Source organism: Bos taurus, chromosome 5 (genome assembly GCF_002263795.3).
Source record: "Bos taurus isolate L1 Dominette 01449 registration number 42190680 breed Hereford chromosome 5, ARS-UCD2.0, whole genome shotgun sequence".
Lineage (NCBI taxonomy): Eukaryota > Metazoa > Chordata > Mammalia > Artiodactyla > Bovidae > Bos > Bos taurus.
In genome coordinates this window covers 113,056,806-113,084,272 of record NC_037332.1, presented here as the reverse complement: position 1 = coordinate 113,084,272, position 27,467 = coordinate 113,056,806, and the positions used below count along the sequence as shown (strand labels likewise).

Below are 27,467 nucleotides of genomic sequence, written 5' to 3'. Positions count from 1 at the left end.
GTCTTCCCAGTAGCGCCAGAGGGAGAGCAGAGGGCCTCCAGAGACCAGGCACGTGACTCTAACGTGTCACCTTGGGCTGCCTGGGTCCAGTCACTGTCCCTCTGCAAAGTGGGAGCTGCTGGTGGGAGGCTGGGAGAATGGATACAGGTGCATGCATGTATGGCCGAGCCCATTCTCTGCTCACCTGAAACTGTCACAACGTGTTAATTGGCTACACCCCAATACAAAACGAAGTTTCCTTTCACCTTTCACCCGAATCTGTCACATTTCCTGGCTATACTCCAACACAAACACACAAAATGCTGCTGGGGGCTGTGAGGTTTCACCAGATGGGCACCCCTAATCTGGCACGCGGCCCTCAGTGGCCATCCAGCTTCCATGTGTGTTTTCCTGAGGGAGGGCTGGGAGGGGGTTTCAGTCACAGGTCCCTGGACCTGCAATGTCCACGAGGGTGTGACCCAGGCAGGTGTCCTGCTCACCACCACCCCCTTCACGGACGAATGTGGAACCATATTCCAAGACTACTCACACAGTAGGGGTCATCTGTTCCTGTTGGTCTGTCTAGGTTCCTGCCACGGAGCCTTGAGATGAGCTTATGGCCTCAGAGCCCTGAGGTGACCATACAGCCTGCCCGTGGTGGGGCGGGCATGGGGGTGTAGAGGGCGGCTTTGTTTGATACGTTGCCGAGAACACAGGGAATTTCTCCAGAGTCCTCACACACACACATGCACAGTTGGTCAACCATTTCTAGTCCAGCAGTGTGACCGCTCTTTGTGCTACATGAAGCAGTCCCCTTAGCCCCTGACACAGGTCCCCACCTGTGATGACTCCACAGCGAGCTCATGGGCAGGGGCTGTTTTCCCCAAAGACCCCTGAAAATAGTAGTACACCACGCCTGCAGGTAGATGAGGAAAGACGAGTTAAAACATTTAAAAAGTAACATAATTATTTTTAAGTGTCGGTGTTTACAATATGGCAGAAATGGCATATTTGTAAGTATTTTGATGTGTGATGCACATTAGACATTAGCTTACAATGAGTGAGGGGACAGCTGTTCAGAAGATATAAGCAAATATGAGAAGACCACTGCTGCAGGCTACGACTCGGTTATCTGTGTTCTGAGGGGGTAGTCTGCGAGGATGTGTTTTGGGAGGATGCATGGGTTTTAGAAAACAACCCTGCTGCCTCCCTAGCCCCAGATTCAAACTTCCCTCAGCCACAGCAGGTGGAAACTGAGGCAGCAGCCAGCCAGGTGCAGGTGCCGGCAGCGCCCAGAGCAGCCTCCAGGGTCAGGGAGGTCGGCGGAGTCCAGGCAGCCCCTGAGAACTGGAGCCCTTGGGGCTGGTCTCCGAGGGGAAAGTGGTAGCCCGGGACTCGTGGATGCGGTTGTGTGGGTGTGTAGATATGCACGTGAGTGGGCTAGTCAGGATGCGAATGTGTGTAAATGTGGTTTATGAGTGGCTGATTCTGAGCGTGTGTTGAGTGCACCAGTGGGAAGTGAGGGGCACCGAGAACTCTATCTGTGGTCCCTCTGGGCAGGCGGTCCTCCCGCCAGCACGGGGCAAGGAGCAGTAACGTGCTTGGGAGGCGAAGGCCCCTCAGCAGCAGGACAGGGACATGGTCTGGGAACGGGGCTGTGGCCGCATTAGAGGCTGACAGGCGACAGGTGGCAGCAGAACCCATTCCCAAGACCCTGGATTAGTCCTCGAATCTGCCAAGCTGGGGAGTCAGGCCGCGGGAGGGGGACTTCTTGTGCTCTCCAGCCACCCTCCGGAAGCACGTGGAGAGCACACGTGAGGGACAGTGGCCGCCCGTGCGCCTCACTCTCCTTGACCCCTCTCTGTACTCTCGGGCAACACAATCTCCCCGACAAGACAGCTCAGGGCAGAGGCCAAAGGCCGGTCCTCCGCTCCCTTTATACAGAGGCCCCGGACTGGTGGAGCCCCGGAGGTGGAGTGAGAGTGCCCTGCTGGCCTGGTCCTGGGTGCCGGCGTGGTGAGGAACCCAGCGCTCGAAGAGGCAGCCATGGGGCTGCTGTCTGGGGACACGCTGGGGCCCCTGGCCGTGGCCCTGCTCATCTTCTTGCTCTTGCTGGACCTGATGCACCGGCGCTCACGTTGGGCCCCACGATACCCACCAGGCCCCATGCCGCTGCCGGTGCTGGGCAATCTGCTGCAGGTGGACTTCGAGGACCCACGTCCCAGCTTTAACCAGGTGAGGACGGAGGGGTGGGGAGTGCGCAGCGGTGGTCCTAGGGCCCGACCAGGCAGCGGACAGTGGGCGCTGGGTGAAGCCACAGGCCGGAAGAGGAACTGGGCCAAGAAGAGGAGGCGGATCCGAGAGGCTTCCTAAGGGAAGGCGTCTGTTCAGGGCCCAAGAAGAGTTTGGATTTTCTAAACAGAGGTCAGAGAGGACAAAGGCCAGCAGGTGGGGGGTTTACAGCATGGTAACAGGCTGGGGATTCAGCCGGCCAGCTCTTAAATTGTGTGAGCCTGAGTCACGTTAGGAGGAAAGGTCTTGAGAATGGGGGAGATGTCTGGTTATGAGCCCTTTTAAATCAGGAGAGTTGTGGTTGAGAGAGGCACAGTGATCTGCTTCAAATCTTTGGCCTCCAGGAGGCCTTGGGCCTCCCTGCTGCCCTCTATGAACCTCAGTTTCTCCACCTGTAAAATAGGATGCTAACTTGCCCTGCTGACTGTTTAGTGACACTTGCATAGCCATAGCTGGGTCTGTGAGTACGATGGTCTCATCCAACTGGAGAGCCTCAAAACCAGTGGATGTAACCCCTGGGCTCACAAGACTAGATAAAGTCCTTGCAGTTGCTTGCTGCTGGAGGGGGTCCAGAGGTGCCCAGAGGCTAATGCCAGGAGGCTGGGCCCACAGCCTGGCGGGGCCTGGGCTTGCCAAACACCCTCGACCTTTGGCCTGCAGTTGCGGCGCCGTTTCGGGAACGTGTTCAGCCTGCAGCAGGTCTGGACACCGGTAGTCGTGCTCAACGGGCTGGCGGCTGTGCGCGAGGCGCTGGTGTACCGCAGTCAGGACACTGCCGACCGTCCACCTCAGGCACTCTACAAGCACTTGGGTTTCGGGCCGCGCGCCGAAGGCAAGTGGAGAGGGCAGGCCACGTCCCTGCAGGCGGAGGCAGGGTCGTGGATTTTCGGTGCAGGAAAGAGCCAACGAATTTGAGGGGGCGGCAGGTGGAGAAAGGAGACTGTGCCAAGCATTTGGGGAGGAAAAATTGGATGAGGCAGAAGGCGGGGGCCTTACTAAGACCGTTGCAATCCCGAAGGGGACGTCGGTGTGGGCAGGAAAGAGGACAATGTCGGGGTGGGCAGGGCAGGGGCAGGCCAGGACCTTCCCCACGTGGCAAACAGGGTCTCAGTGAGTAAAATACAAAGTGGAGCCAAGACGGGCGCCTATAGGGGAGCCTCGGGAGCAGTGCGGGCCCACAGAGAACGGGAGCAGTCTCCAGACTGAAGGGGGTGTGAAAGTGGGAGGCATTTAGGACAGGAGGGCGAGGCCTGTGTGGGCGGGGCAGGGCGGAGACTTTTCCCCCAGGAGGCGGGGCTGTGAACAGATCTCCGGGAGGGGCGGGGCCATACCCTAGCCACACCTACGAGCCCACCCCGCCCCTAGGAGTGATCCTGGCGCGTTATGGCAACGCCTGGCGTGAGCAGCGGCGTTTCTCCCTATCCACCCTGCGCAACTTCGGCCTGGGGAAGAAGTCACTGGAGCAGTGGGTGACCGAGGAGGCCTCGTGCCTCTGTGCCGCCTTCGCCGACCAGGCCGGTGAGTGAGTGAGTGCTGGGGCTGAGGGACACGGAGGTCTGGGAGGTTTGGAAAGGTCTGGGAAAGAGATGGAGGCGACGCCCTACCTTGCACCGTCCCCTTCCAGGACATCCCTTTAGCCCCATGGACCTCCTGAATAAAGCAGTGAGCAACGTGATCGCCTCCCTGACCTTCGGGTGCCGCTTCGAGTACAATGATCCTCGCATCGTCAAGCTGTTGGACGTGATGGAAGATGGGCTGAAGGAAGAGATGAAAATAATGCGCCAGGTGCGGGAGGAGGAGGAGGCCTTGGTCCTCCATCGGGCCCCCCCTGGAGGAGGACTTGTGTAGAGGGCCAGCGCAGGAAAGGGCTTTCCCGGAAAGGCACCTGCAAGGAAAAGACTTGGACGTTGGGAGAGATGGCAGACAGCCCAGATGGGAAAGGCCGGGCGGGGTCAGCACACTTAGGGGTGGGAGTACGCTTTCACTGGAAGGGACCGGTACCCATGATATGTACATTTTGGTTTATCTTTCTGGGCCTAGGGCCAGGAGAGAGGGGCAGGGTCTGAACTTAGAGAGGAACAAGGTCAATGGTGGAGACCCTGGAGGAGGCTGGGACCTGACTGGTAAGCACCTGAGCACCAGGAGGTCCCAGGTTCCCAGGGCCCCATGGCGGTGACCCGCACAGGTGGTGGAAGCTGTGCCAGTGCTCCTGAGCATCCCAGGGCTGGCCGCCAAGGTCGTCCCGGGACAGAAGGCCTTCATGACCCTGGTTGATGAGCTGATCGCTGAGCAGAAGATGACCCGGGACCCGACCCAGCCACCCCGACACCTGACGGATGCCTTCCTGGATGAGGTGAAGGAGGTAAGGTGATCGGGACAGGGATGTGTGTTGAGGGCCCAGGAGGCAAACTCAGGCCTCTGTATCACCCAGGGATCAGACACCTGGGCTGACTGGAGCAGGGTGCGAGGCCATGTGGGAATTCACCTCTGTCCCTGAGCTTACCTTCCCGGTGTGACCCAGGCCAAGGGGAACCCCGAGAGCAGCTTCAGTGATGAGAACCTGCGCCTGGTGGTGGCCGACCTGTTCTCCGCCGGGATGGTCACCACCTCGACCACACTGGCCTGGGCCCTCCTCCTCATGATCCTGCACCCTGACGTGCAGCGTGAGTCTAGCCCGGGGTGGGTGGTGGGAGGAGGACAGCCCGAGGCCTCTGAGCTCGGTTGGTTTGGCCACCAGTGGCAGCTCTGTGCAGGGGCTGAGCCCCAGCTCAGATGTCACAGCGCCTCCTCCGAGTGGACGCAGTGCTGCCCGGGCATCAGGAGGAGGCGGGAGCCCAGCCCTTGGGTCTGACCACCACGAGGACACTTGTTTTGCAGGACGGGTCCAGCAGGAAATCGATGAGGTGATAGGGCAGGTGAGGCGACCAGAGATGGGGGATCAGGCCCTCATGCCCTTCACCGTGGCCGTGGTCCATGAGGTGCAACGCTTTGCGGACATCGTCCCCCTGGGATTGCCCCACATGACATCCCGTGACATCGAGGTGCAGGGCTTCCACATCCCCAAGGTAGGCCTGCGGCTCTCCCAACCCCGGCTCCGCACCACCTGCCACCTGGTACCGCAGTGAGTGTCGCCAGGTGTGGCCAGGACTGGAATCCAAGCCACCCCGTCCTCATGGCCACAGGTACTGAGTGTCCCAGCCTGGGTGGGCGCGGACAGGAGGGCAGAGCAGGGCTGGCTCTGTCCACTCAAGAGCCCCTGGTCGGGCAGGGAAGACAAACTAGAACATGTCACAGTGTTGGAGGAGCCCGGGCACTGAGGAGAAGTAAGGGCACCCTGCCATGGGCACAGGGACGGTGCTGAGAAGCGTCTTGGGCTGAGGGTTACTTGAAGAGTCCGGGTGTGTGCCAGGCAGTGTGTGTGCCCATGTATGTTTGGTGGCAGGGGTCTGGGCACCCCCCCACCAATCGAGACCTCACCCATGCCAGACATTTGCCACCAGGGGACGACACTCATCACCAACCTGTCGTCAGTGCTGAAGGACGAGACCGTCTGGGAGAAGCCCTTCCGCTTCCACCCGGAGCACTTCCTGGATGCCCAGGGCCGCTTTGTCAAGCAGGAGGCCTTCATACCCTTCTCTGCAGGTACCTTGTGGGTGGGGGGGTGCCCGGTTTGCTTCCCCACCCTGAGGGGGTCTTGGAGGGGGAGACCCAGGCTCACAGAGCCCCCGTGCCCACCCACAGGCCGCCGCGCGTGCCTCGGGGAGCCCCTGGCCCGCATGGAGCTCTTCCTCTTCTTCACCAGCCTCTTGCAGCATTTCAGCTTCTCGGTGCCTGCCGGGCAGCCCCGCCCCAGCGACCACGGTGTCTTTGTGGCCCTGGTGACCCCAGCCCCCTACCAGCTCTGTGCGGTGCCCCGCTAGAGGCAGGCATCCAGCCCCCAACCTGCTCCTCAGCCGTAGCCCTGATGGTCAATAAACCGGGGTCTGGTGGTTCCATCGTGACTTGAGTCCACCTGGGACCCCTGACCAGCCCCTGGCAGTTATATGGCCTCAGCAGTCTCCCCAAAACCAGCCCCCACCCCCCGGCCTGATTCATCCTTACCTGGCATTTGACCCCATTTAACAGATGGGTGTACTGAGGCTCAGAGTGTACGGGGGCGTACTGTGAGATGGGTGTAATGAGGCTTACACCCAGACACCCTGGGAGACCCAACCTCCCTTACTGGGCGTAGGACCAAACCTATATAAACAGGTCCTGGCAACTGCTTGGAGGAGCTCACATAGGCTGGGAAGAGATTTCAGGCCCCCATGGGATAAGGGGGCCCATCAGCTCAGAACCCATATTTCAGGCCTAGCCACAGCCACCTGGCTCCACAGGCCTCAGCCAGCATCTCAAGTCTGCAGCTCCAGAAGATGGGGGCGGGACTGGGAAGCGATATACCCGGTGAGCCCCCAGCGCTCAGAGCTCTTGAGGCAAGAGCTCTTCCCAGGAGGGAGCCACCTCCCTGGGCCTCTTTATAGGATGGTCCCCGTTTCCCTGCCCCTTAAGAACACTCATCCCCCAGACCCTGCCCAGTAGGAGTTGCCACTCACAGCCACGCTAGAGCTTGGCTCCAACCTGGAGCTCCATCCTCTGAGTGGCCAGGTGAGGCCAGGCTCTCAGGAGCCTAGGCAGGGGCCGGAAATGAGCCCCTGTGGACCGCGGGCGGGCCCTGGGGCAGGGTTAACTTTGGATCCTGTGACAGTGGGATGGCAGAGCAGAAGGAAGCCCTGCAGAGCTCAGAGCAGGACACCCTGGCTCTCGTCCTTGCTGTGCTATGACACTATGTGACCTTGGGCTTCTGTTTCCCCTTCAGCCAGCAGGAGGTTTGCCTCTGATGGCGGCTGAGCTCTGTCTTCCTGCGCCGACTCTGAGGCTGTGACCTTATCAGCCTGGAGCCCTGGCCAAGGGCAGGGACCCCCATCCTCCACCTCCAGCCCCCAGTCTGGTCTGGACTGAGCTCACACAGACACCACCCAAGGCCTCTAATGACTGTCTGCTCACCTGAGTCTTAGGCAGACTCCTCAGCACATTGAGGTTAAGAGCTGGGACACCCAGACAGGTCAGAAGCACCAGCCCCTGATCAGGCCAGTAGTGCCTTCACCACAGTCAGCTCTCGACATTCAGGGAGCCCTGTCTGTCCCTTGGCACTGACTCAGAAAACCAGCCAGGGCCCCTTGAGTCTCCAGCATACCCACGTCTAGCGCTTAATGGCAGGAGGTGGTGTTCCTGCAGCTTGTTGGGACAGGGGCGGTGGACGAAGCCACACTGAGTTTGTAGAAACTTGAGGGCCCTGAAAGGAGGAAACGGGGCCTGCAGAAGCAACAACTGTGGGTTTATTGGACGCGGTGTCACTCGTGGCTCTGAGCCTTGGGGATGTCAGAGGCGGGGAACCATCCCAGCCAGAGCTTCCTCAAGAGATGGGGGACCCAGCCCTCGGGCCTTTCCTCCATGACGTCCTCCTCGGAAGCCTCTAAAGAGCACAATCAGACACACCCTGTGGATACCTTGCTGGAAGGAACCTTGCCCAGCGCTAGGATACCCTCTGTTGCCAGGAGAACAGGTCAGCATTGCTAAAAGGGCGGAAACCTTCCACCAGGCCAAGGGGAGTGGCCTCAAGTCCTGCCAAACCAAGAAGGAAGAAGGACCCAGGGACTCGTTCAGGAAAGACTGGGCATCGGGCTACCTGGGCTTCATCCCTGCCCCCTCCCTGGGCCAGGAGGGTCAGGGAGGAGCTCAGCTATCTGTGACCTCTGCAGGGTCCCTGGGATAAGGGAGCAGGGCAGTCCGCTGCACAGGCTGGGGTCTGCTGTCTTACCAGAAACGTACACGGCCATCTCCTTTCGGACCTTGTTGTTCTCCTAGGAAGGGAGAAGGGGCACGGGGTGGGATGAGGCGGGTTCTACGTTGTGCAGCTGGGGAAACGGGCCTCACTCCACGAGAAGTCGGGGGAGGCCAGGGTTCAGATCCACTCACCGCTCAGACTGTGTCTGCACCTCTCAGCTCCACACAGAGCTGTTCTTCCACCGGGATGGCAGTTTGACTCAGTGGTCTTGGGGTGCCCCGGCCTCCCTGCACCATTGCCATGGTGGCATGGGCCTGGCCTCTGCACTCCACCCTGCAGAGCCTAGGGGCTTCCCAGGAGGACCCACACGGGGACGGTGTTCCAGCTGAACCCCAGGCTTCCTTACCTGCCATCCTGGGGTCCTTGCTACCTCTTCCTTCTCAGTCATCCCCTTCGCACCAGGAATGAGGCTGGCTGGTTCCTCCCCCGGGGGCCCCACCTGCCCCTCCTCCCTAGACAAGACAGCACTCTCCTCCTTGGGGGCAGCATCGTTTGGTCCTCCCATTGCCTGGGGGGTCATGGCCTGCAAGGAGGGGCAAGAGGGCGGTGTATGGGCAGAAAGGCCCTCTGATGCCCTCCCCTCCCCTCCTGCTGTGCACACTTGCAGTGTGTTTCCCCTGCTTCTGTGCACACTTGCAGTGTGTAGTTCTTTGCTTTTCCAGGGAAGCCCCTCCCTTTTCAGCTCGAGGTGTGGTCGGGTTTTAAGTGTCCTAAAGGAGCCCCCGTGGTATCCCTGGGGCCCTGACCTTGCGCTGGACAGGGTTCCTGTCTCAGGGAGCCCTGACAGGGGACAGCCCCCAGCCCCCGGCCCTTCCTGGCCAGGCCTCACTTACCTCAGAGTCGTGCTTCTTCCCACTCCTGACTCTGCGTCTCTACAGAGGGAAACAGGGGCCGTCACATACAGCTGAGAGTGCCCGGGGGTCCTTCCCTGCCTGGCCCATCCTCTTTCTGTGTGTGCCCACCAAGGAGGCCCAGGGCAGCCACCCCACTCCAGGGGAGGAGGAGTCCCCAGCCCTTACCCACCTGAGCGGTCACAGGGTAGCACTTATCCATCGGCCCCCACACTGGCCTTAAGGTCTCCCCGATGGGCTGTATGACCAGGAGAAAGAGAGAAGGCTGAGGTGACACGTCAAGGGCTCAGTCATGCCTGGTCCAGTCAGTGCACGCTGCCGACATGAAGACTATGGGGGGTTAAGGAAGCTTCACACTAACGAATGATTGATGTCTTTAGACACAAAACGCTGCATTCACAAACGAGGACCGGTGCTGAGATAAAAATATTCCAACAATAATCGCTAATTCTTTTTTTTTTTAATTTCATTTTGGCTGAATTGGGTCTGTTGTGGTGCATGGACTCTTCATTTCGGCACTTGGGCTTTTTTTTCCTCTCTAGCTCAGTGCACAGGGTCCTCTCTAATTGCTGGCCATGGGCTTCGTTGCCCCATGGATGTGCGATCTTAGTTCCCTGACCAGGGATCGAACCGGCATCCCCTGAATTGGAAGGTGGATTCTTAACAACTGGACCACCAGGAAGTCCCTACAACTTCTAATTCTTCAAAAACAGAAATATGATCATGGGAATTAAAAACCCAATCAGAGTGTAGAAGATAAAATTGAAAAAGAGTTTCTCCCAGAATAGAGAGATCAGGAGGTCCAACAGCTAAATCATAGATCTTTCTGAAAGAAGGAACAGAATCAACAAACTGGGGTGGCAGGAAAGATCCCAAATAAATATCATTCATGTGTTATTGAGAATTTTTCCAAGGATGCAGGACCGAGTTTGTGGAAGAGAAGGAATCGCCAGTGTCCAGGAAAATGGATGAAGGAGACCCACTCCAGATGATGTCATTACTAAATATTGAAATACATAGGATGAAAAGAAGAACTGAAAAACTCCTAGAGATATGAAGAAAGAAGTCTATTAAGTTTCATCAGACTTTTCACCACCAACCTTTGAAGCAAGAAGAAAATGAAGATCTTTAAAATCTGTGAGAAAATTATTTCTAGTCTAAAATCCTGTACCTAGTCACACTGAGTTAAATAAGCAGTAAGACCTTTGCGGACAGGTCGTATCTAGGACTACCCATCGGGAGTATCTCAGGTCTACCCCTCAGCACAACTGCAGGTTGTGCTGCCCTCAAAACAAGAGATAACACGGGCTCCACACGCGAACGAGTACCCCGAAGGATGACGGTGGAGGGAGTTCCCAGGAGAGCTGAGCCTCCGACCTCAAGGACGTCCGTCCAGGAGGGAAAAGGGTGGAGGGCTCCATGAAATATGTCCCCAGGGAAATGATCATATTGATAAACCGCCTAACTTGTGTTAAGTGTATAGCAAGGAGATTAATTGTTTTTAATAGACATTTTAGATTATAGGTACAGAGAAAACTAAAGTTTAAAAAACAGGAAGAAAGCAACATTATAGACAAAGGCTGATGATCGTATACTACATGACTCAGGAATACTGCTTGCATACTTTTTGAGCTAAACAAAATGACGCCACAAGCCCACTAGAATGACTTTAAAAAGGAAAATTTTGGAAGTGATATGGAACAAACGGAACCTCTCGTTCTTTGCTGGTGAGAATGCAAAGTGGATACCAGCACTTTGGAAAGTTTCACAGTTTCCTAGAAAACTAAGTACACATTAGCACGTGACCCCACCACCCCACTGCGAGGTGTTTACCTAGGGAAAAAGAAAACCTATGTTCGCACAAAACTTGTGCATGAACATTACAGAGCTTGTGTCTGAAACTGCCAAAACCAGAAACAATCCAAATGCTTCTCATCCGGTCGGCGGATAGACCGCGGTACATCCGTGCACGGGACAGCTGCTCGGCAATGAGAAGGAACACACTACCTCGACACACAGCCAGGTGCCCTGTGCTCAGCGAGAGACTCAAAACCACATCCTGGGCACTGCCCTGTGGTCCAGTGGTCAGGACTCTGTGCTTCCACTGCAGGGGGCCCGCGCTGGATGCCTGCTCGGGGAACTGAGATCCCGCAAGCCTGCTGCGTGGCAGATAAATAAAGACTAGGTACTGGGATGTTTCCACTGATATGACCGTCTTGCAAAGGCAAAACTATGGGGCCAGAAAACCATTCACCGGATGCCAGGGGCTGGGAGCGGGGGAAGGGCTGAGTATTAGTGAGTATGGGGGAATTTTCTGAACTGACTGGAGCTGTTCTGTGTCTTGGCTGTAGTGGCAATTTCACAGTTGTATATGTGTGTCAAAACTCAGAGATCCGTACGGTCAAAAGAATGCATTTCAGTCTATTTAAATAGCTCCTTAATTTAAAAAAAATGAATTAAAAAGAGCCCACTGTGTCAGAGAGGAATTTAAAAGCCAAAATGATATAAAAGTCAGCAATAAAAGCAAAAATGATACTTAAAAACTTTTAAGAACTAAAGATGTCATTACTCAAAACATTTAGAATGCCAAAACCTAGGATATAATCACGAGGAAGACTAGAGAGAGGTGAAACGTGTGTTGGAGGTGGTATTAAGTGTTCAGTTGTTATGAGAGCTAAATCCTCACCTTTCATTGTAATAATTCATTAGATCATGTTTAGATGTGAACAATCAAGACAAAGCAAGATAAGCTTTTTATTTAGAACAGTGGAGGCAAAATCAACGGCTTCAGCTAGCAAGTTGGAAGCTAGAAATATTTCCACCCTGGGCTGCGGGAATTGTGGGTGAAGAGGATTGTGACAAACAGCAGACTTTTTCCAGGTCTTAAACCTTTGACTCATCAAACTATGTATACACATGTCTTTGATGACAATAAAGTTTTTTTTTAATTAAAGTTTGGTTAATTAAAAAAAAAAATACGAAGGAAGCAACATAGGATTCTGTCTCTAAAAGTGAAATTTGCTCAATCGTTTCTAACTCTTTGCAAACTTATACAGTCCATGGAATTCTCCAGGCCAGAATACTGGAGTGGGTAGCCCTTCCCTTCTCCAGGGGGTCTTCCCAACCAAGGGATCGAACAGAGGTCTCCCACATTGTGGGTTGATTCCTTACCAGCTGAGCCAAAAGGGAAGACCAAGAATACTGGAGTGGGTAGCCTATCCCTTCTCCAGGGTAGCTTCCTGACCCAGGAATCAAACCGGGGTCTTCTGCACCACAGGTGAATTCTTTGCCCATTGAGCTATCAGGGAAGCCCTAAGGCACCTGCCCACCTGGGCCTCTTAGGGGCTCTCCAACCTCTGACAGTCACTCCCTAACTACGTAGCCCACATGTCTCCATGCTGCTGGGTCACAGAGAAGCTGCTTGTCCCCGTGATACTCCTCTCTTCCCAGTAGCGCCAGAGGGAGAGCAGGGGGCCTCCAGAGACCAGGCATGTGACTCTAACGTGTCACCTTGGGCAGCCTGGGTCCAGTCACTGTCCCTCTGGGAGCCTAAGTTTCCTCCTCTACAAAGTGGGAGCTGCTGGTGGGAGGCGGGGAGAATGGATATGGGTGCATGTATGGCCGAGCCCCTTCACTGCTCACCTGAAACTGTCACAACGTGTTAATTGGCTACACCCCAATACAAAACGAAGTTTCCCTTCACCGTTCACCCGAAACCGTCTCGTTTCCTGGCTACACTCCAACACACACGCACAAAATGCTGCTGGGGGCTGCGAGGTTTCACCAATGGGCACGCCTGATCTGGCACGCGGCCCTCAGTGGCCATCCAGCTTCCATGTGTGTTTTCCTGAGGGAGGGCTGGGAGGGGGCTTCAGTCACAGGTCCCTGGACCTGCAATGTCCACGAGGGTGTGACCCAGGCAGGTGTCCTGCTCACCACCACCCCCTTCACGGACGAATGTGGAACCATATTCCAAGACTACTCACACAGTAGGGGTCATCTGTTCCTGTTGGTCTGTCTAGGTTCCTGCCACGGAGCCCTGACATGAGCTTATGGCCTCAGAGCCCTGAGGTGACCGTACAGCCTGCCCGTGCTGGGGCGGGCATGGGGGTGGTAGAGGGGGGCTTTGTTTGACACGTTGCCGAGAACACAGGGAATTTCTCCAGAGTCCTCACACACACATGCACAGTTGGTCGACCATTTCTGATCAAGCAGTGTGACCGCTCTTTGTGCTACATGAGGCAGTCCCCTTAGCTCCTGACAGAGGTCCCCACCTGTGATGACTCCACAGCGAGCTCATGGGCAGGGGCTGTTTTCCCCAAAGACCCCTGAAAATAGTAGTACACCACGCCTGCAGGTAGATGAGGAAAGACGAGTTAAAACATTTAAAAAGTAACAATTATTTTTAAAGTCAGTACATACAATATGGCAATAATGGTATATTTTTAAACTATTTCCACATGTGATGAAAGACATTAGACATTAACTTACAAATATGTGAGGGGACAGCTGTTCAAAAGTGAAAGAAAAGAAAGTGAAGTCACTCGGTCGTGTCTGACTCTTTGCAACCCCCATGGACAGTAGCCTACCAGGCTCCTCCATCAATGGGATTCTCCAGGCAAGAGTACTGGGGTCGGTTTCCATTTCCTACTTTAGGGGACCTTCCCAACCCAGGGATCGAACCCTGGTCTCCTGCATTGTAGGAAGGTGCTTTTTATCATCTGAGCCACCAGGGAAGTGGTGTTATTCAAAAGGCATAAGTAAATATTTGAAGATCACTGCTACAGGGTATGACTTGATTCTTCGTGTTTTGAGGGAGTAGTTTGAGAGATTTTTGGGAGGATGCCACTGCTATAGGGTATGACTTGGTTCTTTGTGTTTTGAGGGGGTAGTTTGAGAGTTTTTTGGGAGGATGCATGGGTTTTAGAGTCAGACACAGGTTCAAATCCCACTTCTCCATGGAGATACAGAGGAAGGAAAGGGAGAAAGAAGGCCAGCCTTGGTTCTGAGCAGTGTGACCAGCCCTGGGGAGCCAGGCATATGGTGATCTCAGGAGGGGGCCTCTGGGAGTCTTGGGGAGTAGCTGGAGATTGAAGTGGCTTGGAGACGAGCACCCATTCCCTGGGTCCTGCCATCAGTCCCCCGACCACCCCAGCACCCAGGCCCTCACCTGTAAGAATGAAGATCTGTATTGTGTAGAGGAGACTATAGAGCCTGGAAGGAAAAAAGATCAGAGTGTGTGGCTGCGGTCTCGTGCCCTCACGGTTTCCTCCCCCGTCAAAGCCCTAGCACCTGTTCCACCAGGATGCGTCCAATCAACACTTGTGGGTGAATAAATCTGCAGCTGTAACAGGGCTCAGCCCAGGCTCCCTGCTGACTGGCCATCATGACTCTGTGCCTCTGCTTATTCAGAAAGCCAGACTTGGAGCCTGGAGCCCACACAGCCCCTCTGACTCCCTCCCTTCTCCTTTCCTTCTTGTTTGCACAGGTCCATCTTGCCTCTCCAGCCTGAAGGCAGGGGCTTAGCCTTGGCTCAGCATTCATAGCTGTTCGTTCAAGGGTTGTATTAGCTCTTTGGCCCACAGCCCCCCAAAGCCCTCCCTCCCTCCTCTGGACTGACTCCAGCCTGGATTAGAAATAATATCCCATTGTCCATCTTGCTCTTCTAGAACACCTCCCTTGGGACAAACAGCTTTTCCTGGCCATTCTGAATAGCACGTGGGATGTTCCCCTACCAGAGATCGAGCTTCCACAGTGAAAGTGCTGAATCCTAACCATTAGGCCACCTGAGAACCCCCTCGAACACAGCGTCTTGGCACTGTCAGGACGCTGGCACCCTGTCTATACACACATGCGCACGCACACACACACAGAGGCATGTCCCACTTGTTTGTACCAGGCTCTCCACTCTGACCCTGAATCCCAGAGACACTGAAACAGTCAGGAAAAGGGCCATACAAAACCCCTTCCTCATGGGACCCAGTGAGGGGGTCCCCTTTCCTGGTTGACGAGGGTATGATAACAGGGCCCATGTAAACTTTACCTCTCTCTCTGGCTGCACAGACCAAACACCATTTTCAGTCTAAGGAAAGAAGATGGGTATCAGTCAGTGCATCACGTCACCCCAGAGGCCTGGTATTCCTTTACTCTGTGGCTGGCAGGGACTGCAATGGGCCAGAGGCAGCTGGGGGGATGGCAGGACCCCCGCCAGCAGGGTTCATCCAAGGGAGAGCCCGCTGGTGGCAGCTTGAGGCTAAACTCAGGACAATGGAGTGGGTTAGTACTCGGAGCTTGGAAAATGCTCAGGAACTTCTCCCAAGACCTTAGACCTCCCACTGGAAAAGTAGTGGTCAGGATGGGGAGGGCGGGTTGGGAGAGGATTAAGGGAAAAGGTACAGCTCTACTGAACATCTGATGTAAAATGACCCCAGGGGGTAGGCAGCTAATTATAATAGTAAATAAAAATGATTAAAAACAACCACCAGGTTAAAGTATTTTAAATGTTATGCAGCAGATTTGGAATAATCTTGGGAGGACAGGGGGAGATTCCCTAGCCTTTCGAACACCCTGTCTAGAATCCCACCTTCAGCGTTGAATTGCATATGAACTGACACCAGGGTAAGTCAAGGTCTCCAGGGTGAGGTGGACCTCAGCGTGGCCTGAGGAGCCTCTGCTCCCCTTGAGTCCCCCATTCTCCACAGGAACTGTTAGGGAGTCTCTCTCTCAACCTACAGCCCCTTGTCCGCCTTCCTCACTCTCAGCCGGGCCCACAGGCTCTATTAGACGGGTGTTCCCAGATTTTCTGCCACTAGACTCGTCCATTCTCTGCTTCTCGCAGGTCATTTCCTCTTCAGGGGAGGAGACCATGCCCCCTTGTCTGGGGCTCACCCCCTCCTGTACTCCATCCCTCTGTTCTTCTCACAACCTGGTGTTTGGGGGCCCCCTCTCTCACTTGTCTTTCCTTCTCCTCCCCTCTGTATATAATCATATCACCCAGTTCTTGTCCCTTCAGCCCACATCCTTTCTCCAGGTGCCATCCTAATTGTCCCCTTCCCTTTGCACCATCTCCTTGAGAGACTCTGCCGTGCATGTCTCTGCTCCTCCCTACCGCTCCCTCACTCCACAACTCACAGACTCTTTCTGTTCCCATCAACCTCTGAGACCTCTCTCACCAAAGTCATCAATAAGTTCCTAGTCCCCAAACCCAGGGGGCCTTTTTGGGGCCTCAGCTCATTTCATCTCTCTCTGGGGCACTACCAGACCTCCCTTCCTACTGAACTACCTTCTCTGAGAATACTGCTAGCAACATATTCAACAGTAAGCTTTCGGTAAGCTTTCAAAAAGCAAGATATCAGGCTTTTTTTCTGAACGAAGGTTTGGAGGAGAGAAAATGAGTCCTGAGTGAGAGAAGAAGAGGAGGGAAGAGAGAACACCACATAGGAAGGGAGGTAGAAAAATTAGACTAGGAGTCGTCAAGACAATTACCACCTGCTTCGGTGGTTTACCGAGGGCGGCCTTTTGAAACTGCTTACCAGATCTACCAACCTTGAGGATGTTAGCGATCTGCAGAGTATCCTTTGACCGTATCAGTGTGCAGGCAGCCTATTCACCTCCCCTCAGGCTCCAGGACACACTGAGAAGGGCACTGGAGCACAGCTAAGCCTGGGAGCCCAGCACACAGCCCCTCCCTTTCACAAGCAGTGTCTGTGTGTGACATCATGTCTTTGGGGGCTTTGTGACAGGACAACCTCTCCAACCTTGACCAGAGTAGCTTGTCACTGCCTCAGGGTAGATGTAAATCCCCATCAGTCAGAGGCGGCACCTTCATAGGTATCTCTTCGTGTCCATTCAGTGCCATCAATACTGCTTGAGCACCCACGATGTGCCAAGCTCCACGCAAAGTCCTGCAGGGACACAGAGGTGCATAAGACTCACTCACATGACTCAATAATCTTGTTTTTTAAGTAAAGAGCCAGAACACAACCGGACCATTTCTAAGTGTCATCCATTTATTCAACCAATGTCTGCTGAGCTTTCAGTTTGGTTCAGGAATACGGTGAGGGTCCCAGGTGGCTCAGTGCTAAAGAATCCGCCTGCCAATACAGGAGACATAGGAGATGCAGGTTCGACCCCTGGGTCGGGAAGATCCCCTGGAGAAGGAAATGGCAACCCACTCCAGTATTCTTGCCTGGAGAATCCCATGGACAGAGGAGCCTGGCAGGCAACAGTCTATGAGGTCGCAAAGAGTCAGACACGACTGAGCAACTGAGCACACAGAAAGGGAACCAAGATGGAGACTGCCCTTGAGGAGCTTGGAGAGATCAAACAAAACCTTCAGAGTCAAGACAATAGCTTTTACACCCTCCCCAAGTTACTACAGCTGTAACTAAATAGTAATTACAAAACCACAATGGTTAAAACAGAAGAATACCTTAGTTCCACATATATATGAAATATTTACCATGGAACACCATATTCTCAACCACAAAACAAGCCTCTATCACTTAAAAGTTTTAAGTAATTGCAAGCATGTTCTTGGACCACATAGAATTAAATTATAAATCAGTAACAGAAAGATGCCTGAAAAGTCCCCAAATATTTGGAAACTAAACAACACACTTTAAAGAATACATGTGTGGGGACTTCCATGGTGGTCCAGTGGTTAAGACCCAGTGGTCCACGCTCCCAGTGCAGATTTTCTATTCCTGGCCAGAGAACTAGATCCCACATGCCACAGCTAAGACCCAGTGCAGCCAAATAAATGTAAAAATAATAACAATAAGACTTCCCTGGTGGTGCAGTGGATAAGGATCTGCCTGCCAATGCAGGGGACATGGGTTCAGTCGCTGGTCTGAGAAGATTCCATATGCCATGGAGCAACTAAGTCCTCCAGTTGCAGTTACTAAGCCTTCATGCTGCAACTATAGAACCCCTCTCGCCGAGAGCCCGTACTCTGCAACAGGAGAAGCCCCTGCACCTCAGTGAAGAGTAGCCCTCACTCATGGCAACTAGAGAAAGTCAAGCAAAGCACTGAAAACCAGTGCAGACAAAAACAAATAAATACACATGTATATGTGTGCGTGTGTGTGTGAAATAGATAATTCCCTGGCTGTCCAGTGGTTAGAACTCTGCACTTTCACTGTTAAGGGCCCAAGTTCGATCCTTGGAAGCTTTGCAGTGCAGCCTTAAAGAAAAAAAAAAAATTCATGTACGTTTATAAAATAAAAAGATAAAAAAGAAAGAATGTTAAACAAAAAGAAAAGAAAAAATATATATATATATCAGGGACTTCCTTAATGGTCCAGTAATTGGAAGTCTGCCATGTGGTGCAGGGGACGTGGGTTCAATTCCTGGTCACGGAGCTAAGATCCTGAATACTGAGGAGCAACAAAGTCCATGTGCCACAACTGGAGGGACTGTGCAACCGCAAGGATCCCACATGCTGCGATTAGGCCCCAACACAGCCAAATAAATAAATATTTTTTAAATATATCAAAATTTGTGGGATGCAGCTAAAGCAGTACATAGAGGGAAATTTACAGCACTAAATACCCATATTCGAAAATAATAAATGTCTGTAGAAAACAACTTACAGTTATTAAAGGCGAAAGAGAGTGAGTGAGGGATAAATTAGGAGTTCAGGATTAGGAGATATAAACTGCTATACATATAACAGATCAACAAGGTCCTACTGTAGAGCACAGGGAACTGTGTTCACTATCCCATAGAAAACGATAATGGGAAAGGATATAAAAAGATGTGTGTGTGTATGTGTGTGTATAACTGAGTCACTGTGCTGTGCACCGGAAACCAACGCAACACCGTGAATCAACTGTATTTCAATAAATAATTACAAAAGAAAATAAGAAATGTCTCAAATCAATGACCTGTTTCTACTTTAAGAAAGTAGAAATGGAAGAGCAAATAAAAACCAAAGTGAGCAGAAGAAATTTTAAAAGATCAGAGTGAAACGAAATGAAACAGAAAACAGAAAAAGAGGGACTCCCCTGGTGGTCCAGTGGCTAAGACACTGCACTTGCAGTGCAGGGGACCCAGGTTCAATCCCTGATCCGGGGACTAGATCCCACATGCCTCAACTAAAATCAGTAAAATCAGAAGATCAACAGAATGTACAATTCTCTAGATAGAACAGATCAGGGGAAAAAAATAAAATGCAAATGATCAATATCAAGAATGATAAAGGTGGAGCTTACCTGGTGGCTCAGTGGTAAAGAATCCACCTGCCAATGCAGGAGACACAGGTTGGATTCCTGGTCTGGGAGGATACTACTGCTACTACTAAGTCGCTTCAGTCGTGTCCGACTCTGTGCGACCCCATAGACAGCAGCCCACCAGGCTCCCCCGTCCCTGGGATTCTCCAGGCAAGAACACTGGAGTGGGGTGCCATTGCCTTCTCCATGAGAGGATCCTACATGTCAACAAATGCATAAAAAACATTTGACAAAGTCAACATCTCTTCCTGAAACAAAAAAATCTCCCAGCAAACTAGGACTAGTTGGAACATCCTTAACTTGACAAAGGACATATATGAAAAACAGAGCTCCCAATATACCTGATGGTAAAATACCAAACGTTTTTTCCTTAAATTCAGGAAAAAGGCAAGGATATCAGCCCTCTTTGCTTCTACACAACATGGTACTGGAGGTTTTGGACCGTAAACTAAGTCAACAAAGAGAAGTTATTTTCCTTTACCCCATCAGTAAACCTACCACACTCCTGAATGGGGCGATGATGTCAAATAAGAAGCATCACACCAGACTTCCCTTCCCATGCCTCACGTTCAGTTCAGTTCAGTTTCTCAGTCATGTCCAACTCCTTGCGACCTCATGGACTGCAGCACGCCAGGCTTCCCTGTCCATCACCAGCTCCCGGAGTTTATTCAAACTCATGTGCATTGAGTAGGTGATGCCATCCGCATTGGTAATTTGATCTCTGGTTACTCAGCCTCTTCTAAATGCAGCTTGAACATCTGGAAGTTCACAGTTCACAAAACTGTGACTTCCCTTCCCATGCCTAATCTAGTCCAGAAATCAACCTAACATTCGAAAACCTGATTTATTATCATTTGTTGATCTTTTTTCTGAAGTCAAACTGTATACTTTGAGTAGTAAATTTCTAGAGTCAGAACCACAATTAAAAAAAATATATATGGGGGGTACTTCCCAGGCAGTCTAGTTGTCATGACTTCCCATTTCCAATGCAGAGGTGAGAGGTCAGTCCCTGGTCAAGGAACTAAGATCTCACATGCCCCATGGAGAGGCCAACAAAACAAAACAAAACAAACACAGAACTTCATGATTGCAGTGATTCAGCCCTTTACATATATAATTTACAGAACTATTGGTGTTAGTTTTATAAGTTATAACACTTTCTCCATTTATGCTGCAAACTGCAAATGAGACAAAACTTTTCACTTGTATCTATATCATAAGTTTACTTATTGATTACACTAATGTTTTTCAAATTTGACAGATTCAGTCGTTAAATAATGATCACTTCTTTCAATGAACTACAAAGATTAAAAATAAAAAATAGGGACTTCCCTGGTGGTCCATGAGCTAAGACTCCAAGCTCCCAATGCAGGTGCCCAAGTTCAATCCCTGAACAAGGAACTAGATCCCAGATGCCGCAACCAAGAGTTCACATGACACAACTAAGGACCCTGTGCGCAGCGACTGAGAGCCAGGGCGGTCAAATAAATAACGTAAAACAAAAGAGAGAAGTAAAGGTGACTATATGGGAAAGGAAGAAGTAACGCCACCTTTATTTTGCAGACAACATGATCATATATAAAATCTTCTGGGGTCATCCAAAAAGCTACTAGAGTTTAGCAAAGTGAAGGATATATGATCAATATATAAAAGTCAACTGCATTTGCTGTGACCCTAAAATTGCTCTAAAAATGTATTAAAAATCAATTATATTTCTATATAATAGCAACGAACAATTGGAAATAGAAAATTTTTAAGTGTATTATGGTGTCAAAAATGCAATATACTCTGACAAAATATATGTGGAAGATCTGTACACTAAAAACTACAAAACACTGTTAGAAGAAATTAAAGACCTAAGCAAGTGAAGCGATATACCATGGTCATGAATCAAAAGAGTCAAAATTATTTAAATGTGAATTCCACCCTCAAATTGATCTATAGATTCAGTGTAATCGCAATAAAAATTTCAGCAAACTTTCTTGGTTGTTGAAATGGATATGCTATTCCTAAAGTTCATATGGAAGCACCAAGAACCTAGAATTTTTAAAAAACAAAGTTGGACAATAATCAATACAGTATAGGATTTCTGATGTCAAGATAGATGGAACAGAATAAAGATTGGAGGTAGACTCATGTATTGTTAATTGATTTTGACAATTAATTAATTTTTCCTTGAAGCGAAGGAAGCCTTAACTCTTAAATCACATAATTTTAAGTTAACTTAATGAGGCAAAAGTAACACAAAAGTTTCCATATGTATACATATCCTGGTAAGATTTTTTAATATAAAGAACAAGAAAACGTTACGATGGGGGGAAAAAACCACAGGTTACCTAAAAAGAATAAGAGTCAGAAATCAGAACATCAGAATTATCACAAGAAGAACTAAGTGGGATACTGTTCTATAAAGTTTTGAAGGAAAATGATTGTGACTCAAGAATTCTATGGTGAGCCAAGTCAGCTTTCGGCATTAGGACAACAGAAAGGTTCTCAGGAGCCACCAAGTCCAAGACGTCAGACTGCCCCCTGTGTACACTGCTCCTGTCTCCTGCCTCAAACAACAGAGGTAAAATAAAGCAAGTCTTTAAATAAATTCATAAGAGTTCCAGAAAGCAAAGAATAATACCCTGTTGAATCAGAAGCCATAAGGAATCTCTCAAAAATGGAAGTCAGGCAGGATGAAGTCGACAGAGGAAACCAAAGGACAAAATACAGGAAGGAGGACATCACTGTGAGAGGTGAAGGGTCCCTGGGTGTCTCTGTCCATCAAAGTGACAGATTTGGGGAGCGGGAGGAAATTTATCAGGATGATTGGTTTGGGGATTCATGTGAAGCAAAAAGATGACCAACTTCCTCTCTTTCTACCCAGGCAAGCAGACAAGATAGATGTATCAAGCACCAGGTAAGAACAGTGACTGTGAGACTCCTTGGCCAGAGAAGTGCTGGATGGTTGGTACCACCAGTGGGAACAGGGGCCCCAGTGCCCCAAACTAACCACAAAGTATACCCTGCCTAGCAATGTCTTATCCTGGCTCCACAGAGAATAATGATACTTCTCAGTAAATAAAAACATTCAAGAAGAATCCATCAGAGACTCTCAAAGACAGACCTGAACATTTGAGCAGAACTTGCCAAATAGTTTAAGAAAACGAACACTAGAAAAGAGAGGCACAACACTATACAAAGAAATAAACAAACAAAAAAAACCCCTAATGACTAGGAAAAGAGTGAATAGAGAAAAATCACAAGAAACTTTAAACATTATTAAAATCCTCAAAAAGAAAAGAAAGAATGTGGCACCCCTAGAAAGTGACTTGTCTATTGGGGAAAATAAACAGCTATTGTGGAAATAAAAATAAAGCTGGTAAAATAGTGGCTTCCCTTTACACTTACACTTTTTGAGGACTTAAAAGTTTCAACCATGAGGGAGTGGCTCATGTTGGATTTACCCTCCCACAATAAACAAATATAAAAGGGGACAAAATACATTCAACTACTTATAGGCATGCGTGCTCAGTGGCATTCAACTCTTTTCGACCCCATGGACTATAGCCCACTAGGCTCCTCTGTCCACGGAATTCTCCAGGCAAGAATACTGAAGTCGGTTGCCACGCCCTTCTCCAGGGGATCTTCCCGACCCAGAGATCAAACCTGTGTCTCTCACGCCTCCTGCATTACCAGGTGGGTTCTTTACTAGCACCACCTGGGAAGTCCCTAAATATAACACAGGGAAAATTATAAAAGCTGCTTCCCTGTCCCTATAGAGGCCAGAAAAATAATAGAGGCCAGAAAGAAAAGGGTATAAAGCAATATGTGGCTGTGTATCTCAGCCCTCATGAATCAGTTCCTGATACCTCCCCTTTGTTTTTGCTTCCATCTTGGGACCCCGTGACCTCATATACCACTGGAAACCAAAAGACCCTCTGCTTGAATCTCTGACTGTAAGGTGGTCTCAGGAAGAAGGACACAGCCATCTTAGACGAGCTTCAAATCAAGGCCAAAAGGTGAGAGGAGGTGAGAGGAGGGTGAGAGGAGGGATGGAGTAGAAGAAAAACATCAGGTCCAGGTAAAAAGTTCTGGGATCTAGTTCTCACTCCACTGCCAACAGCACAAGTCTCTTACATGCTGAAGTCTTCAATTCAACCCAATTTAACATTCACTGGGCATCACCGACAGCGGCAAGAGGGGGCACAGAAAAGCAGTTATTCCTTAACTTATATCAATATCCCTCACCAAAATAATGTATTCTAGTGGGTGAGAAATGGTATCTTTTTATAGTTTTGATTTGCATTTCAGTCAGTTCAGTTCAGTCACTCAGTCATGTCCAACTCTTAGATCTCATGGACTGCAGCACACCAGGCCTCCCTGTCATCACCAACTCCCGGAGTCTACTCAAACTCATGCCCATTGAGTCGGTGATGCCATCCAACCATCTCATCCTCTGTTGTCTCTTTCTCCTCCTGCCATCACTCTTTCCCAGCATATCATGCTCTTTTCAAATGAGCCAGCTCTTTGCATCAGGTGGCCAAAGTATTGGAGTTTCAGCTTCAGTATCAGTCCTTCCAGTGAATATTCAGGACTGATTTCCTTTAGGATGGACTGATTGGATCTCCTTGCAGTCCAAGGGACTCTCAAGAGTCTTCTCCAACACCACAGTTCAAAAGCATCAATTCTCCAGTGCTCAGTTTTCTTCACAGTCCAACTCTCACACTCATACATGACTACTGGAAAAAGCATAGCCTTGACTAGACGGACCTTTGTTGGAAAAGTAATGTCTCTGCTTTTTTAATATGCAGTTATATATGACTAATAATGTTGAATGTCTTTTCATGTATTACTGCTCATTTGTATAACTTCTTGGAAGAAACAACTACTCAAAGCTTTTGCCCATTAAAAAAACAAAAAGACTTTTTAAAGAGCAGTTTTAGGTTCATAGAAAAACTGAGTGGAGTACAGTTTCCACATACCCCTTGCCATGCCCACTCTCCAGCTTCCCTCACTATCAACATCCCCCATCAGAGTGGTACAATTTGTTAAAATGGAAGAACCTATATTGATGCATCATTGCTATTCAAAGTCCATAGTTTACATTAGGGTTCAATCTGTGGATTTGGACAAATATATAATGACATGTATTCACCATCACAGTATCATTGACAATGGGCTCACTGCCCTAAAATCTCTCTGTGCTGCACTTATTCCTCTCTCCCTCCACCCTAGTCCCTGACAACGAATGATCTTTTGCCGCCATAGTTTTGCCTTTTTCCAGTGTGTCATGTAGCTGGAATCATAAAGGTAGCCTTTTCAGATTGACTTCTTTCACTTAGTAATATCCATTAAAGTTTATAAATATCCATAAATATCCACATCTTTTCATGGCTCATTTCTTTCTACTGCTCCAGAATATTCCACTGTCTGAATGTATCACAGCTTATTTATTCATTCACCTCCTGGAGGACTTCTTGGTGGCTTCCAAATTTTGACAACTATAAATAAAGCTGTTATAAATATCCACGTGCAGGTTTTTGTGTGGACATAATTTTTCAACTCATTTGGGTAAATACCAAGGTGTGTGATTACTGGCTTATATGGTAAGAGTATGCTAGTTTTTGTGTTTTGGCCGTGCCTCGTGGCATGTGGGATCTTAATGTTTTCCAACCAGGGATCAAATCTGAGCCCCGTGAAGTGAAAGACTGAAGTCTTAACCCCTGACCACTGGCAAGTCCAGAGTATGCTAGTTTCGTAAGAAACTGCCAAGCTGTTTTCTACACCGGCTGTATCCTCACCGACAACGCGAGTCCCTGCAGCTCCGCATTCTCATTAGCATTTGGTGGTGTCACCTTTGCTTATTTTCAAACAGGGCTTTTTAAAAAATTGAGTTGTAAGTCTTTTATAGACCTTAGATAGAAGTCCCTTATGGAATAGAGGATTTGCAAATATTCTCCCTCTATTTGTGAGCTGTTTTAGAGACTTTTTTTTCCGCACAGACTTTATTTATTTCTGACTCCGTTGGGTCTTCATTGCTGCATGTGAGCTTTCCTCCCGTTGTGGTACATGGGCTTCTCATAGCACCGGCTTCTCTTGCAGCAGAGCACAGGCTCTAGCCGTGCAGGCTTCAGCAATTGTGGCTCCCAGGTGCTAAGGCACAGCAGCTTAGATGCCTAGAAAGAAAAGTGAAAGTCGCTCAGTCGTGTCCAACTCTTTGCGACCTCATGGACTATACAGTCCATGGAATTCTTCAGGCCAGAATACTGGAGTAGGTAGCTGTTCCCTTCTCCAGGGCATCTTCCAAACCCAGGGATCGAACCCAAGTCTCCTGCATTGCAGGTGGATTCTTTACCAGCTGAGCCACAAGGGAAGCCCCAGATGCCTGGAGGCAGGTGGACTCTTCCTGGACCAGGGATCAAATCCATTCAGCAAGCAGATTCTTAACCACTGGGCCACCACGGAAGTCCAGACCTTACTTTCTTTCAATGGATAAGAATATTAAACACTATGTTCATGATAGTGGTTACTCCTAGAGGAGGCAGGAGCATGAACCAGGTCAGCTACCTGGGTCTCAATCCAATATTGTCAAGTAACTTGGCCACTGTGTTTCAATTTTCTAATCTGTAAAATGGGTATAACAGCATTTATCTCACAGGTGTGTCAGGAAGCTTCAACTAGTTAATGTGCCTGAAGAATGTAAAACAGTGGTTAATAGGAGCACCGTACACTTTAAATGCAAGCTCTGAGAGTTGGTGATGGACAGGGAGGCCTGGCCTGCTGCAGTCCATGGGGTTGCAAAGAGTTGGACGTGACTGAGTGACTGAACTGAACACTTTACATAAATCTTAACTGTACTACAACTTCTTGAGGCGGGTACTGAAGTTCAAAAGTTCCCATTCTGTTATCCCTTATAACTTACACGTTACATGCTTTCTTTAAACGCATGACTCATTTAAATGTACACTAAAAAAATAGCACAAGGGGAGAAATCCAGTTTTTTATCCTTTAAAATGGGAAAGACTAGGCTAGATGCAGGTCCATCCCCTATGCTGGCTGAGGTCTCAAAGCTAAGTTCAGCCCTGACTTCTTCTCCTTCCCTAACACTCATAAGGTGTTTGTCAACTGCATTTTCAGATGAGACAGATAGACTCCAGACAGCAGTCAGTCTGGGGCAGAACCTAAAATGGCAAGTGACCTAGCCTGCACCATCTCAGCTTCCTCACCTGTATCATGGGGGTGCTAACAGAACCTACCTGATCTAGGAGTTGAAGGAAGATTAACAATATCTACCCACCGCCTGACATGTTGTTAGCTGTTATTTTTCCTTTTACTCTTCTAGGCTCCCTCTCTGATGTTCAGAGATAGCCTCAGTAGACAAATGTCAGGAAAGGGGCTTCCCCAGCAGTCCAGTGGTTAAGACTCTAAGCTTCCACTATAGGGGCCATGGGTTCAATCCTTGGTGGGGGAACTGAGACCCCACATGCCACGCAGGTGTGGCTTAAACTAACTAACTAAATAAATAAAAGAAAAATACCAGGGAAAAGAGAGGTACCCAGAATGGACGACCTAAGGTTCCTTCCAGCTCAAAATTCTGGGCTGTTTTTCACAGAGTTTCATCCAGAGTTTGGGATGAAAACGTCCCCGTCTAAAATGGGAACAGATGATTAAGCTACCTCCCTGGGCTGTGGAGAAGCACAGAGAAGCCCAAGGCCAGGAGAGCGCGTGCACATCTATACCGAGCTGCGAAAGAGCTGGCTTAAAGGTGGGGAAAAACAGTTGCAGAAAATCTGCAGAGGGGCCAGGCCGACGACACAGCAGCCCTGGCGCCATTATCCACCTCAGGAGGGCCCGTGACCCGAGCGTGGCGAGCTGATATAGAAGCTCCACGAAGTGCGCGCGGATGTACGTTACCATACCAGCGCCCGGGGCGGCTCGCGAGCGTGATGCACTGGACGCCAGTCAGCAGGCTCGGGCACTGCCGCCAGCCTGGGCCCGAGCGCCCCCTGTCAGCGCGGTCGGGCAACAGTTAGGACGCCCAACGGTAGACCGTACGATACCGCAGGTGAGCATGCGCAGCCTACACCTGCCTGTCTCCACCCAGAGAGAGGGGTTTCTCCGCCAATCAGAGAACTCTGTAGCCGTTCTCCCGCCCACCAGTGGCATTTGGGGGCGGGACTTTAAGTTCTAGCCAATGATAAAAAGGATTCGTACCTCGGCCGGACTTACAGGTCGAAACGG

At 50.3% G+C, this 27,467-nt stretch overlaps 2 protein-coding genes across 5 annotated transcripts; one reads left to right on the top strand and one right to left on the bottom strand.

The window, feature by feature from the left end:
- The first annotated feature begins 1,946 nt into the window (after positions 1-1,946).
- Positions 1,947-6,264, top strand: CYP2D43 (cytochrome P450 family 2 subfamily D member 43). Its single transcript, NM_001080364.2, is given in 9 exon segments — positions 1,947-2,214; positions 2,932-3,103; positions 3,637-3,789; positions 3,896-4,056; positions 4,457-4,633; positions 4,793-4,934; positions 5,149-5,336; positions 5,772-5,913; positions 6,013-6,264. Coding segments are annotated over 9 exon segments (1,503 nt in total). The 5' UTR covers positions 1,947-2,025; the 3' UTR covers positions 6,192-6,264.
- A 1,360-nt stretch (positions 6,265-7,624) lies between these two features.
- On the bottom strand, positions 7,625-27,375 carry LOC785804 (uncharacterized). 4 transcript variants are annotated; one of them, XM_010805771.4, is made up of 11 exons: positions 27,146-27,375; positions 19,221-25,402; positions 16,539-16,910; positions 15,050-15,088; positions 14,177-14,220; positions 13,281-13,357; positions 9,179-9,244; positions 8,989-9,027; positions 8,502-8,678; positions 8,129-8,171; positions 7,625-7,783 (listed from the first exon to the last, which is right to left on the bottom strand). In XM_010805771.4, the coding sequence occupies exons 4-11, from the start codon at positions 15,079-15,081 to the stop codon at positions 7,662-7,664; spliced, it is 600 nt and encodes a 199-aa protein (XP_010804073.1). In that variant the 5' UTR covers positions 15,082-15,088; positions 16,539-16,910; positions 19,221-25,402; positions 27,146-27,375; the 3' UTR covers positions 7,625-7,661. The 4 variants fall into 4 exon arrangements, with proteins under 4 accessions (XP_010804073.1, XP_059742775.1, NP_001092667.1 ...); XM_059886792.1 differs by having other exon boundaries at positions 16,552-16,910; NM_001099197.2 differs by lacking the exons at positions 19,221-25,402; positions 27,146-27,375 and having other exon boundaries at positions 16,552-16,650.
- Positions 27,376-27,467: the final 92 nt, after the last annotated feature.